The following is a 14,177-nucleotide window of genomic DNA, read 5'->3' on the forward strand; positions in this document are numbered from 1 at the left end:
CGGAGATAGACCAAATGCCACTGGTTGATTACCTCCTTCATGAATTCTCATATGACAAGGTCAAATGCTGCCTTTTGACCTTCCCAAGTTTATCAGACTTCTCCCAAAGATATTCTGACCTTTCAAGTGAGATTTGAACTTGAAGTGTCCAATCTACAACCCTGTAGATCCTTCTATCTCAAGTTGATGTGCCACTTCATCAACTAAGAATCTGATGCAGAACCGAATGTCACAACATTGTGCTTGACATCCAGCTGTTGAATTCAGCTCCTTCTTCTGCCACTTGAAAGAACTTCCTCCCTTCACAGAACAAGAGTTCAATGTTCTCATAGACTTGATTGTGGAACCAAGTTTGAGTAAACAACCTCCATCCTATAGATTTGCAGTTAAGTCATCCAAGCTCATACCTTGATGAATCCCTGCTTCTTCTCCAAAGACATCAGACACTCTGATGTATGAGTCTTCAGAAGGACCAGTTGGAAACTAACCCTTCAGCTCTGCCAAGGATTCCACTTCCTAAGGCAAGGCTGTTTCCATGATGTCAAGAATGATGTCACTTGTTCTTGACTCCACAGTGTGCATTAGCCAATGCACTTCCTTACCTAGATCAGAAATAAACTGATCCAAGTAACCACCATCAAGGCTCTGATGTCTTCTTCTTCTTGAACATGCCAAGGCTGAACATGTTTCTTGCCAGGAAACCTTTTCAGAGATCATACGCTTTTGCTGCCACCAAAGAGATAGATCATAACTCAATGTACTATCCTTCCTGTGATTCTTCACAGGGTCTTGAAGAAGAGATGTTCCAACATCTTTAAGAACATCAGTTGTCTTGAGCTCCAAGGATAATCAATTAAATACTTGTACTTGACACAAGTAGACATTGATCTTAAATCCTTTCCCAATTATCCTTTCAGATACTTCCACCATAAGAATACTTTGAACATACTCTTCTAGTGTCAACATCTTCTGCTTGCAAGCACCTCAACAGTCTTGAGACTCTTTCCAGATTAGATTCACCCTTAGGAATGAGAGAGATGAATCCTTCCTTGCAAATGTGTCACACATCAACCAGAACCCATGTGACACAGGTCAACAGCCAACCAGACCCAAGGCTGACCAAACTTGAGGAGGTTAACCAAAACTCCCCCTCAACTTAACAATCATGGAGACTCCACACTAGTATCCATGCATTGTATACATATGTCTCAATATGACATACACTATCCCTACCAGTGGCAACTAACTCCTCCAATCAGACCAATCAGACTTCAGCTGATCATAAGTACTTGTGAGACACACACCAGTCAATAGTAGATATGCATTGCCAGAGCATATTACCTCAACCAACCTCTGAATCTTCATATTCTCACTCCTAGTAAGAACTGCCACTTCTGAACGTGGTGTTTGAATAACAAGATTCATGGTTCCAACCCCCTTAAATGATATCACAATCAGGTTACCCCATTATTGACTGCTAACATCCAGGAGACTTGTCTTCCAACACACCATAGTACTTCAGGGAACAACTATCCAATCCTGATCAAATTGCAGGAAGATGCCTAACAGCAGGAGATTGCACAATGTCACATCTCAACCAGCTCAACTTCTAGGGATGACCTTCTTGAGCACACACCCAGTTGACCCTGCTCTTGTCAACGTAGCACACACAGATGTCTCCTCTTCCAGGTCAGGAGTAGGTTCCAAACATAATTATCCCTTTGTTTGAACCCTAATACATCTGCTCTTCAACCAGTAGCTGCATACTTGTTGAACAACATGTTCTAACATCACATAGAACATTGGTTCCACCTCCTTGGAACAAACCTTCCTTGAAGGTCTTCAAGGTCTTCATATACACTACTCAAGAGAGTAAGAGAATCAGTAGTTAAGTGACTCTTACCATCCTGAAGTGAGAACGTCATGATGAGTGGACTTGAGGAGACTCAAGTATCTTTGACATCTTCAGTAGATTATGATGAGATCTTGAACACAGCAGCCTTTCATCCACATGAGGGGAAACTACATCAGAGTTTGAGTTCTGCCAGGTATTATGCAGCGGAAATCATAATACAACTCAACCTGTGAACACACACTTCACCAGATTGGCCTCCAAGACCATACCAGGTTTGAATGTGATTAAGTACTGGCACAGCTGTCTCACACTCAGGCCAATTGCCAATCTCCAGAGACAGGAACACACCATTCCTGTCATGAACAATCCATCCACCTACTTCAAGGGACCATTCAGGGAATTGCAGAACCTTACACAGGGTCCAGCTTCAGTACTGACATAACTCCTTGCCAGCTACCAGAAAGTATCACCCATGGATCTCATCCAGAGACAGAACAGGATGCCTGCTCTGATACCAATTGAAATTCTGGTGTAGTCAGTATTCAGATGTTCTACTTCAAGTCATGACATCTGATCTAACATTGTACTTATTACAGCAAGACAGTTATTACACTCTGTACTATTGTGCACCTTTACACAGTGTCACAACCTCTCCTTGTATGTCATCCTATAGAGGAGGAACAATTTGTTATGGGCACCATAACATTCACTACTGTTGTTTTCCTACACATTTATCAACACGATGTCTCAATCCTGTTTTGGACATCATCTGTTACATTGTTCCAGTTAGTTGGTCAGGTACTTGTATTTCCTAGATTAAGGGTTGTAACAAGTTAAACTAATCTCCACTTATTAAGGAGCTAACAAATAGATTATTTGTTAGGTTCATTAATTGTAGCTTAGTTGTTAGTTTCCTAGATTTTAGATCAGCTGGTGGATTCCTGAAGAATAGCCTGAGAAAAATCCTGAAACAGAAAAACTAACCATCCAACAATATAGCATATGCTGTCAGGAATGAATGTCCCAACATTCCGTCTGACATCCAAGCCCAGAACCATATGCTCAGTCTGTTTAGTTCCTGAACACAGACTGCTAAATTTGTTGTACTGTAAAAGACCAACCAGTCTCTACTTCAGTATCAGCTTACTGGAAGAACTGTCAAGACATCCAGTTTGACAATTTCACACTGCTCTTTTGGCCAGGTCTGATATGCTTTTTAAAACCAGACTTCACTACATACTGAACTGAATTCATCAGCTTATTAAACAGTATGTGCTGTTGTTGATGAATGTCAAAACATTCTGATTGACATTCCAACAGAAGGCTATGTATCAGGTTTGTTATTAACTTGATTGGCAGACTGTAACACAACCTGAATTATGGCAGACATGATTATAACATGCAGTAGGTAAACAAACACAGGAAATTGTTAACCCAGTTCAGTCCAACATGACCTACATCTGGGGGCTACCAAGCCAGGAAGAAGATCCACTATTAGTAGTATCAATTCAGAGTTAAACTCCCCCGTTTACAACTCCTCACTTAATCCCTACCCAATGCAATCTATACCTAGGAACTCCTAGATAGAAACCTCCAGTTTCCATTCCTATCACTACAAATACAATGTAATGTGCAAACACCTTGAACTTGCTTCACAGCTTCATTCAAGAACATAATTACTCTTGCCTACAGGCTTTGAGTAACAAACACTCTCAGGTTTACCACTGAGAGACACATGGTAACCTTCCCACAGATTGGGAGGTTTACCTTACACACACCCCTAAAAATTCATTCTAAGAGGCTTACAAAAACTAGATTACAATCAGCTATTTATAACCTAATCACCCAACTGGATTTGGGCCTTCAGAAAATTGCAGCAGACTTGTTCTTTGCTGTTGCAACTTCAGCAGAAAAATTCTGCTATAAACAAGGTCTTCAAGTTCCTAATCTCTCTCCATATATATCTCCATCTTTAGAGCCTATATATATTCTGAATTAGTCTTCAAGACCTTCACAAGGGAGTTAGGATATTCACCAGATATCCTTGCTGATCCCATGACATATACTGAATTAATTAATTCAGTTTCCTACACATGTGCGATGTCACAGACCTGATGTCGTGACATCGTACATGACATGTTGGTCCAGATGTTGACTTTCTTCAACCCAACATATTAAAACAACAGAGATGATTACATTATTTGTTTTCTAAAATTACTGCCAATCTTAAGGAATCAACAGTCATCACTAGCTAACGTGGGGACACACGTCATTTATTCTTAGCAAAAAGTTACCTATTATAGGGAAATTATTCAATGAGCATATTCCCAATGACAATGACGTCCCATCAAAGGCTTACACCAATCCATACCAAGCAGCCGAGCTAGAGTATATATGGCAAATCCTCATCCTACAAAGTAGAGACAAGGGCTTGGGGGGCAACTGTTTTAGGTCATCCACAAGGCCTGATACGAAGGCTCAATGGTAAAGTGAAAGTAATAAAGCGCCCAAAATAGGTAAATCTTTATTTCCTCTAAAGCATGGTCAATTCTGCCTTCAGGAGCTCTACTGATCGTTCAGATCAATCGAACGACAGACTGTGGTCCATGTATCACTCCACGCTTTCTGTTGAGAACTGTTCCCGCAATTTAAGAGGAAAAGTGTGTCCTTCTCACTCTCAAATTACTTCTCATTCTCTCACTGATTTGGACGTTGAAGTGCTAACCTTGCAAATCAGTCCCCTCTCCATCACACCGACCGTAAGCTCAAGTCCACCATAGTAAACACTAATTCGTTCGCTGAACTTCTGATTCCTTTACTAAACAAAAACTATTTTTTTAGTAATGATAAATAAGAAAATAGTGACATTGAGACTGTTAGATTGGATTTTTTTTATATCCGTCTTTAATTTTATTTCAAAAAAGATGTGGGGTCCCATACACATAAGAATGCTCATACAAGTTACCAAGGAGAGTCCACACTTGTTAAGTTGTTACAATTCAGAAACTGCACTATTATTATTTTTGCAGCAACATTAAAAATAAAATAAAAAAGATCAAATTACTTGATCACTTATTTTGATATAAATTACACAGCCAGTGCCATGAAGTTTTCACATACACTTCCCCATAACAAAAACCACAAAATAAAAAAAGATATACGAAAAATAAATGGCAACCAAAACATAACTTGAGAAACAAATAACATTCTTCACCGGACCACCCTTCCATCCACAATCCTCATTCAGAAAATGGAACAAAATGAGAAACAGGTTTGCACTTAAGTGGTTTAGCCAAAAACACAGTAACCCTTCCAACCTCTTTCATATCAATCTCATTACTCTTCCCATCATTCACATCCCAATCATAACATTGCACCAAACTCGCAAGTGTTGCTTGGATAACAATCAAAGCAAGTGAAGCACCAGGACAACTCCTTCTCCCACTACCAAATGGCAAAAGCTGATAATATTGTCCCCGTACATCGAGTTTACTCTTGCTAGGATCGTCGTTTTGTAAGAATCTTTCCGGGTCGTAGACCGATGGATTGTCCCAATAGTTTGGATCTCTACCTATAGCCCATGCATTGATGAAAATCTTGGAGTACGCTGGAACATCATAGCCATCAACTTGGCAACTTCTTATGGCTTCTCTTGCGAATATTGGTGTTGGTGGGTGGAGTCTTAGGGTTTCTTTAACTACTGCTTGAAGATAAGGGAGATTTGGTATGTCTGATTCTTTAACTAGTCTTTCTTTGCCTACAATGGTGTCTATCTCTTGTCTTGCTTTCTTGAAAACTTGTGGATTTCTTATCAGTTCTGCTAGTGCCCATTCTAACACACTTGCTGGTCCATTTGTTCCTGCAATAAACATGTCCTGTTGAACACATTAAGCAATGTTAAATTCAGACCTCGATCGCATCTAATTGTCACATCATCAATATTGCGATCACAGTCGCAATTGCAGACCGCAGTTTAAAACATGCATGTGACTATATAACAGATACCGCAATTTAAAACATGCATGTGACTATATAACAGATAGACTATTACTTAATTAAAAAAATAAATAAGAGAGAGAGAGAAGTTGATACCAGAGCAAAAGCTTTAGCACTTTGTCTGGTAAGTTTACTATCAGCACCATCAGCTTCAATCAAATTCAATAAAATATCAAACAAATCCTTCTTCCTATCACTTCCTTCACCTTCTTTAGCCCTAACTTCTTCATGTTCCTTCAACACTTTCTCCATCATTGCATCCATCTTATGATGTGTATCTTTGTTCTTCTTCCCAAACCCTTGTAGATCAAAAGGTCTCATAAACCCAATAATATCACCCAAATTAAACGCACCTAGAAGTTCACCAATTTCCCTAATCACTTTCCTCAACTCACCAACCTCGTCATTCACACCACTACTCTTCTTCCCCATTGTCATTCTAGAAATGATATTATTAGTATGTCTAATAAGTTCATGTCTCATTTCAATAGGTTTACCATTTTTCGATATCTCCAAAAGGTTCCTCAAAAAACACTCAACTTCATCCTCGCGAATACTCACAAAGTGCTCAAGAGTTTTTCCACTAAGAAGCTCAGTCATGCAAAGCTTCTTGAGAAACCTCCAATAATTTCCATAAGGTATGAAAAAATAATCAGCAGCACCATAGGTTAAACTCTCGCTCGCAATCATAATAGGCCGATTGCAAAACGATTCTTCGCAAGTTTTTAGAATTTGCTTCGCACTTTCAGCTGAGGATGCTACTATGACATGTTGTGAACCTAGCATGATGTGCATTAAAGGTCCATAACGTGTGGAAAGTTTGTAAAGTGCTTGATGAAGGAGTGATCTAAGATATGGTGCATGCCCTAGAATTGGAAAAGAAATTGGAGGGCCAGGTGGGAGTTTATAACACTCAGATTTTTTGAAAAGTGATCGAATGAAAATAGTTGAGATAAACCATAGAAAGAATAATACTAGGTAGCCTTGGATTTCAAGCATGGTTGAGTTCTTGAGTTTGGTAACTATTGGTGACATTCTAATACTGTTACCAAACTCAAAAGAAGATGAACTCAAGAACTTAAGGTTAAGATGAAATTGAATTAAGAATAATGGATGGAACATAAATAGAAGGTTTTGATTTTGGTTTCAAGATGAACTGTTTACTAAATTTAGAGAATCTAATAGAATAAGTTATTAATTTGTGCGATCCTCGTGGTCGAATATTATATTAAGAATGTTGTTATGTGTACCTCGTGGGGCATATTATAATTTGCATGCTACTTACGTTTTGTGTTTCTCTCGTTGTTAATAGTTATGGTGAGTTTTTAATCATCTACTACTCCCCTTGTCCTTTTCCATTAAATAAATTAGTACTTCTTTGGAAAAATTATAAATAAGTAATAATTAATTATGAATATTTCCTCTTAGTTATTAATAATCAGTTTATAATTTGTCTGTATAGATTATTTTATTTGAAATTCAGAATTCTAAATCGGATCATTATATTATTTCCTCCCACGAATATTTATTTGAATAGATTAAGCTCTTATATTAAATATCAAAACAAACCTATTAATTATAAATATATTAAAAAATAATAATATATACATTTAATATTTTAAAAAAGTATATGTATTTTATATATTTTTTTTATAAACGACAACTTGAATTATGAGAGACATAGCATGTGCTCAATACAAGAGGAAAGAAAAAGGAAGTCCAACTCAAACTAAATTACAAACTTTTATCAATTTTTTAAACAAAGGCATTGTAGCACAAATATTAATTGTTTACACCAAATATAAAATTAAAATGACACACACCTTATAATTTTAGAAAAGAACTAAAACAAATAATTAATCAACAAAAGCAATAACTAAAATGAAAACTCTTGTAGGTTGTCCAAAAGTTTTATGATAAGATTTATCATTGGTCGTTAAACATCTATAATTTGAACAATATTTGAAATCAATTAGGATAATCAATAATAACATTAAATCTTTAGTAAAAGGAATAAAAATGAGTAAAATGAATAATTATAAATTACTAAGTGATATAAAATATTTACTTACTATTTTTCCCATAACACCTCTTATGGTCACAACGAATAACTTGCACGTCATATGAATCATTTTCTTCAGATGAATGACGTACATGTGTTGCGAAACAAGGGGGCTCATAGGTAAAATATTGATTTTCATCATTAATATTATGAAGATATTTTCCGTAAATAACAACTAACCATCTAGTGTTACAAGGATCAGTGACATAAAAAACTTGTTTTGCTTGAGTTGCCATGATGAACGGTTCGTTCTTATAAGTTGTCTTTCGAAGATCAACCCATGTGAATCCTAATTCATCGGTTTCTACATCAGTGTTACTGTCAATCCACTTGCACTTAAATAAAGGCACTTTAAAAACAACATATAAATCTTCAAAATTTCCTCAATGACCCTAAAGTACGCTCTAGATGCTAGTACATGATTGTCATCTTTGGAACTAGAGAAGTACATGGATTCAACTTCAACCATAACCCCACTATTTTGCATGGTACTATGATCATCCTTTGATTTTGTGTAGAATGAAAATTTAGTAATGTCGTATGCACTCCAAGTAATTACATTAAACTTAGGCATATGTGACAACCATTTAATTATCTTTTATGCACTCTCTTTGAAAACACTTTCATTAAACCATGTTATGAAAGTTTTGTTATGCACTGTCAACAACCATCTTTAATTCATCCGAGGGAATTTTTTCTTATAAGATTTTTGTGAGTGGTCAAGTAAGGTTGAACTTCATCCATGTTATTCAATATATACAAATGTATTTGAAGAACTATATCTCAGAAAAAAGTATTAACATTTAATGCTTTAGTACCTCTATCATCATATCTTTCATCGACTTAGGAATTCCTATAGAGTTCTCTTTTGACAAATAGTTTATACAAAGCTAAATAGCTTCTTATGTGATGTACCATTCAACAATTGGAGCCTCCAGATGGTGATGATTCTTTGTATACCATTTAAAGATCTTCGTGCATCGCTCTACCAGATAAATCCATCATAAATAAACTGGACCAAAAATTTTAATCTCCCTTACTAGATGAACAACTAAGTGAACCATAATGTCAAAGAATGATGGAGGAAAAAACATATCTAATTAGCACAACATAATTGCAGCCTCACGTTCTAACTTGTCTAAATTTCTAGGATCAATGACTTTACTACATATGTCATTGAAGACTAAGCATAATCTGGTTATAGTTACCCCTATATTTTTTGGTAGAATGCCACAGATAACCACTAGTAGAAGTTAATGCATCAAGTCATGACAATCATGAGATTTTAAGCCAACTAATTTGAGATCTTTCATTGACACAAGTTTCTTCATATTTGATGAGTACCCTTTGAAAGTGAGAAAAATACACAAGAATAATGGGGGGGGGGTGAATTGTGTATGCCTAAAAATCTATTTTCACTTTTGATTTTGGATCATCAGATTCTGAACCACGTTCAGAGTCTGATACTAGAGTGCGTATCAGCAGTGATAAGTTTACTTCCTTTTCTTCAACTATGTTTCAGAACCTAAGGTTTCAAACTCAGATTTTGATACGAGTAAGAGGTTGAATTAGAACTGAGTCTGACTTCATTGATCGTTTGCACAGCAGAATATAAATGCATAAGTAAATAAATAGACACACAATTATCCTAGTCCCTCTCAATCCGAGAGTAGTCCAGTCCCTTTGCAACACAAGAGTTTTTAACTATAATCACGCTAATTACAATTGCTTAAGCCAGCAACTCAAGACTTCCTCCTCAATCACACCTGATCGAGACTTCCTTGCCTAAACATGTTGTTCAGGACTTCCTTGCCTTAAGCTCATGTTAAGGACTTCCTGCTGAATCACCCTGACCGAGACTTCTTGCTCTTTCCGCAAGCATGATACTTCAATGCTCAAGCACCCAGGTTGAGACTTGCATCCCTGCCAGCAAGCATGAGACTTCAATGCCTAAACAACTCGTTCAGGACTTTCTAACCTTAATCTCATTTTAAGGACTTTTGCTCAATCACATAGAAATACACATTTTTTCCTAATTAATCAGATTAGGACTTTACTCTAACCACAACGACTAGAGTCTTTAGAATCTCTTAAGCAAAGAGTCTAGCAAAAACCTTGTATTCATCTGAGTGCTTCTTGGATAAGTAGACACACAAAGGTTTACACTCTTGAGAAGAATGTGAGTTGTTTGCTACTGAGTTTGGAAGAATGAAGTGGTCATTCTTCTTCTCTCCTTGCATATATTTCTCTTGTTGTGCATTTCTGTTCTGATGATCTTCTTTGATCATTTTCGCTCTGCTCTCACACACTTAACCCTTGTGGTTATATTTTCTACTTAGTGTGTGTTTCTTATATCTTTATTTTCTGAATAAAACATAGTGTGTCTCTCAACCAATATTGTGAACTGGTATCCATATTTGTGAACACAATCACAAATAGATTCTAAGAATAGATTCATTGAAGATTGAAACTACCAAAGGTACAAATAGTCGTTGAAGGTATGTATTCGTTGTAGAAGAGAGTGAGCCAAAACTCAGCTAGCATAAAGACGTCAGGAGAAGAGAGTAGAGTTCATAGCAGTTGGAGAGATAAGATCCTGACAACATAAATTAATGTTGATTAGACATAAAGTATTGTATTATTGTCACGTGATCTTCTTTGGATAACTTCATACTTGAAATCTTCTTGTAGACGTTTCTTGAAGCTTGTTCAGAGTCACTACTATCCTTATACTTAACTTCTTAATTCAAAGGCTTTTTTTATAGAATTAGTTAAAGCTTGATCAGAAGTTGATGTATGTCTTCAGAACCTGGTTGGAGTGAGACTTCAGAGTCTAGAGTTCACAAGTTCTGAGCTTGTCTTCATCAGAGTCTTGATCAGAACTAGTCTGGATAAACATTTGCAGAGTTGATGACTTGATATAGAGAAATTACATTGAAGCATGTCCTTCAGAAGTGTTGATTAAGCATGTTCAGAAGTTGCAGGGTCATTCCTTGTGATAGTGACGACTTGCTTCAAATGTTTTTAGTCTTTAGATCTGTATCGATCTTTGTATTCAACATAAGCTTAGGTTCAACATCTGAAAGACTTGAGTAGACTCATCAGAGTCTGGAAGCTTGGTTTTGATCCTTCAGATTCATAACAGTTTTTCTTCCTTTAATGGTTCTTCTAAGTGATTAACTTGATTTATTTCAAGGTTAATGTCTTTTGATCCTGTACACTAGAATAACCATTAGTAAACCCTATTATTATATAAATAGTTTGTTATCATCAAGACCTTTTAGGAGCTTGAACAAATCTTGTTCTAACAATCTCCACATTTTTTTATGATGGCAAACAAACATATTTAAGAACAATGGTTAATTATTTAATTAACACAGTATAACATCAGCAGCTAAGGTTTATATGTTCCCTCTGAGTTAGACAATTCATTAAGGTGAGGTTTGTAAGCTCCCCCTAAGTATGATAATCCATTAAGAAGAGGTTTGTAAGCTCTTCTTAACTTCTTATCTGTGTTAATTTAATCCTATAATTTTAATTTACAAAGTCTAACATCAGATCCTATGTTTATAAGCTCCCCCTGAGTTTGACATGCCTTAGGTTGAAGTTTGTAAGCTCGTCCTTTAGTCTTGACAGTTCATTAAGGTAAGGTTTCTAAGCTTTTCCTTAAATCGTTGTCTTTGTTATATTGAAATTAGTCTTTTAAGCTCAATATAGTAAATTACAACAGAATAAAAATAACATAAAACTTATAAATCAAAAGTTGTTTTGGCATAAACTACTTTGTTCAAGTTCCGATGTTTTATTTTCTTCTTAAATACTTTATGCATTTTCTCCCCCTTTCTCATTATAAAAAATATTTATGAAAGAAAGAGAAGAACAGTAAAAATAAGTTTAAAAACACATAATTTTAAAAGAAGTTGATACCAAAAAAAATTAAGGAAGAATTTGATACCAAAAAAAATTTAAAAACTTTCCAGACACATAAAATGATTTAAAACAAGTTTAAGAATCTGAAAGAGAAGACATAAATAAAATTAACACATTTTTCAGAAGAGACACTTTAAAAACAAGTAAAAGTTCTTTTGAAGAGACTGGAAGGAAATCTTTACTACTTATGGTAAATCACTACTGTTTTAGTTTTCGAGGAGTAACAATGATTTAGTATGGCATGCTTAATTAGTGTTTGTCCTTTACATTTTCACATATCAGAAACTTAAACCTATAAGGTGTTTGACCTTTGGAAATTTTGTAATAAACTCACATGTTCATGACTGAACACAGATCCTTATTCACTCAATCATACATATGTTTTAATATGAACATAACTTCTAAACAATCTTCTTCTTCTATTGTTTCAGAGGCTTTTCTAGTCTCAGATGCAACTTCAGATCAGAAGGTAATACCCTCTGAATGTATTCATTCAATCTTTCTTCCTTAGGAACTGAAGCCACATAGGAGGATTAGAAGAAGAAGACCAAGAGAAGATTCCAAGAAGTATTTCATTTCAATTCAGATGATGAAGATGAATTGGATTTAGATTGGAGAAAATTTCTAAAATTGTAGATCTAAGGATGATTAGGATTAGTGTTATACACATCTTTTTATAATCATTCATTTAGTTCAATGAAGTCCTCTTCCCTTTTTAATTAGCATACCATTCTTTAATCATTAGTTAATTCCTTTATTGCAAACTGATTTAAGAAGTTCAGAATTCAGAAAAGAAAACAAAAGACAATACTCTCAACTTGATATTTCTTTTTCATCTGATTCACTTGATACATCTATTTAACCATATAAATTGCTTTGGTTATACAATCAGAGACTAAGAATACATTAAATTTACCTAAGAATCCGAACATACAAGTATTAAATAAAAAAATTATGCACAAAAGAGAAACAAAAATGCTCTAAGAGCAAGTTAAAATATAAAAGAAAGGAAATGAGTACAAAAATTAAAGAAAGACATCAAACAAAGGCAGGTTAGAAAGACAACCAAAGATTGGTGGAAGAAGAAGTAGTATATGGAAATGGACTTTCCTTAAGTCCAGCATGATCTTCACCAGCAACTCTTCAGCCCTAGGTTAAATGAAACTTCATTCACACTTACAATATTTTCTTGCAGAGAGACGAGTTCACTCAGAACTTGTTCAAAAGGATTGAAGAACACCTTTCTCTCATAGAGAGGCCATGTTATTTTCAAGAGGTTTAAGATTACTTGGTGAAATTTTACTCTTAGGCCTGAGTGAAAGAGACTCTCAATTCTTCAAGAATATCTAGCCTTTCATTGATGCTCTCCAGTTGGTTTCTCACGCCAAGGTTTGAGCTAGAGGTCATCTTAGGTTAGGACAGAGGCAAGAGATATGAGCTTTTGAAAAAACAGATTAAGGTTGCAAGATAAACAAGTAAAAAGAAAAAGTAAAAAAAACAGATTAAGTCTTTTGGAAAACTAACAAGCAAGATAAACAAGTAAAAAGAAAAAGTAAGATAAGATAAGGGAGAGAGGCCGGAGAGAATCCAAGGAGTAAAGCATTACAACTTTACATATTATGCCTAAATAGCTTCATAACTAGCATAGCATTTTTCAAACATGTGGATTTTTATTTAAAAATATATAAATAATCCTTATTCTTTTTCTAATTTCAGAGCCTGATGCTTTTCAGAGGCTACATATAATCAGAGTCTGCTCAAGACTTTGATGAAGCTACTTCTGGTTAGCATTATTCTTTGATACTCTATATTCAGAATCAAGCTCTTAAAATAAGATCATAAATCCTTTCTTAGAAAGAACTAAGTCTTTAAAAAGACATAGGGTAAAGCAAGCAAAAAAAGACATTAAAGAGTTTACTTGAATAACAACATTATTCTGATCAAAACTTTTGAGCTCATAATACTTGGTTCTAAACAAAGAATATGAACAAGTTTACAAAAGAATATTTCCACTTGTTTTAAAAATTCTTATGCAGACATATTATGTAGGATATTTATGCATCAAGAAGATAGACACATAGACTAAAGTATATAATATCTCTTTCATAAAATTTGTCTAAATAAAAAGGAGTTTGGACATACCTTGGATGTTGCTTCTGAATATCTTTTGGTTTCAACAATGTTATTTCTGATGTGAATCAGTCTTAAACACTATTGTTGATGAAGCAAGTCCTCGCACAACACAGTCTTGGAGTAGTACTAGTGACCATAGTACTTTTAGCTTTTCTCCATACTTCAACTATCCTTCCTCTTTCAGAGTTCGGATAAGAAACT

At 35.3% G+C, this 14,177-nt stretch overlaps 1 protein-coding gene across 1 annotated transcript; it reads right to left on the reverse strand.

The window, feature by feature from the left end:
* Positions 1-4,896: 4,896 nt before the first annotated feature.
* On the reverse strand, positions 4,897-6,958 carry LOC127127772 (beta-amyrin 24-hydroxylase). Its single transcript, XM_051057048.1, has 2 exons — positions 5,948-6,958; positions 4,897-5,730 (listed from the first exon to the last, which is right to left on the reverse strand). Exons 1-2 carry the CDS (start codon positions 6,884-6,886, stop codon positions 5,095-5,097), a joined length of 1,575 nt encoding a protein of 524 aa, XP_050913005.1. The 5' UTR covers positions 6,887-6,958; the 3' UTR covers positions 4,897-5,094.
* Positions 6,959-14,177: the final 7,219 nt, after the last annotated feature.

Source organism: Lathyrus oleraceus, chromosome 3 (genome assembly GCF_024323335.1).
Source record: "Lathyrus oleraceus cultivar Zhongwan6 chromosome 3, CAAS_Psat_ZW6_1.0, whole genome shotgun sequence".
Lineage (NCBI taxonomy): Eukaryota > Viridiplantae > Streptophyta > Magnoliopsida > Fabales > Fabaceae > Lathyrus > Lathyrus oleraceus.

Excerpts from the sequence above, each read along its gene's own strand:
- LOC127127772 (XM_051057048.1), bottom strand. The coding sequence starts at position 6,886 with ATGTCACCAATAGTTACCAAACTCAAGAACTCAACCATGCTTGAAATC. Across the intron at positions 5,731-5,947 it reads GTGCTAAAGCTTTTGCTCTG|GACATGTTTATTGCAGGAAC; the intron begins GTATCAACTTCT and ends TGTGTTCAACAG.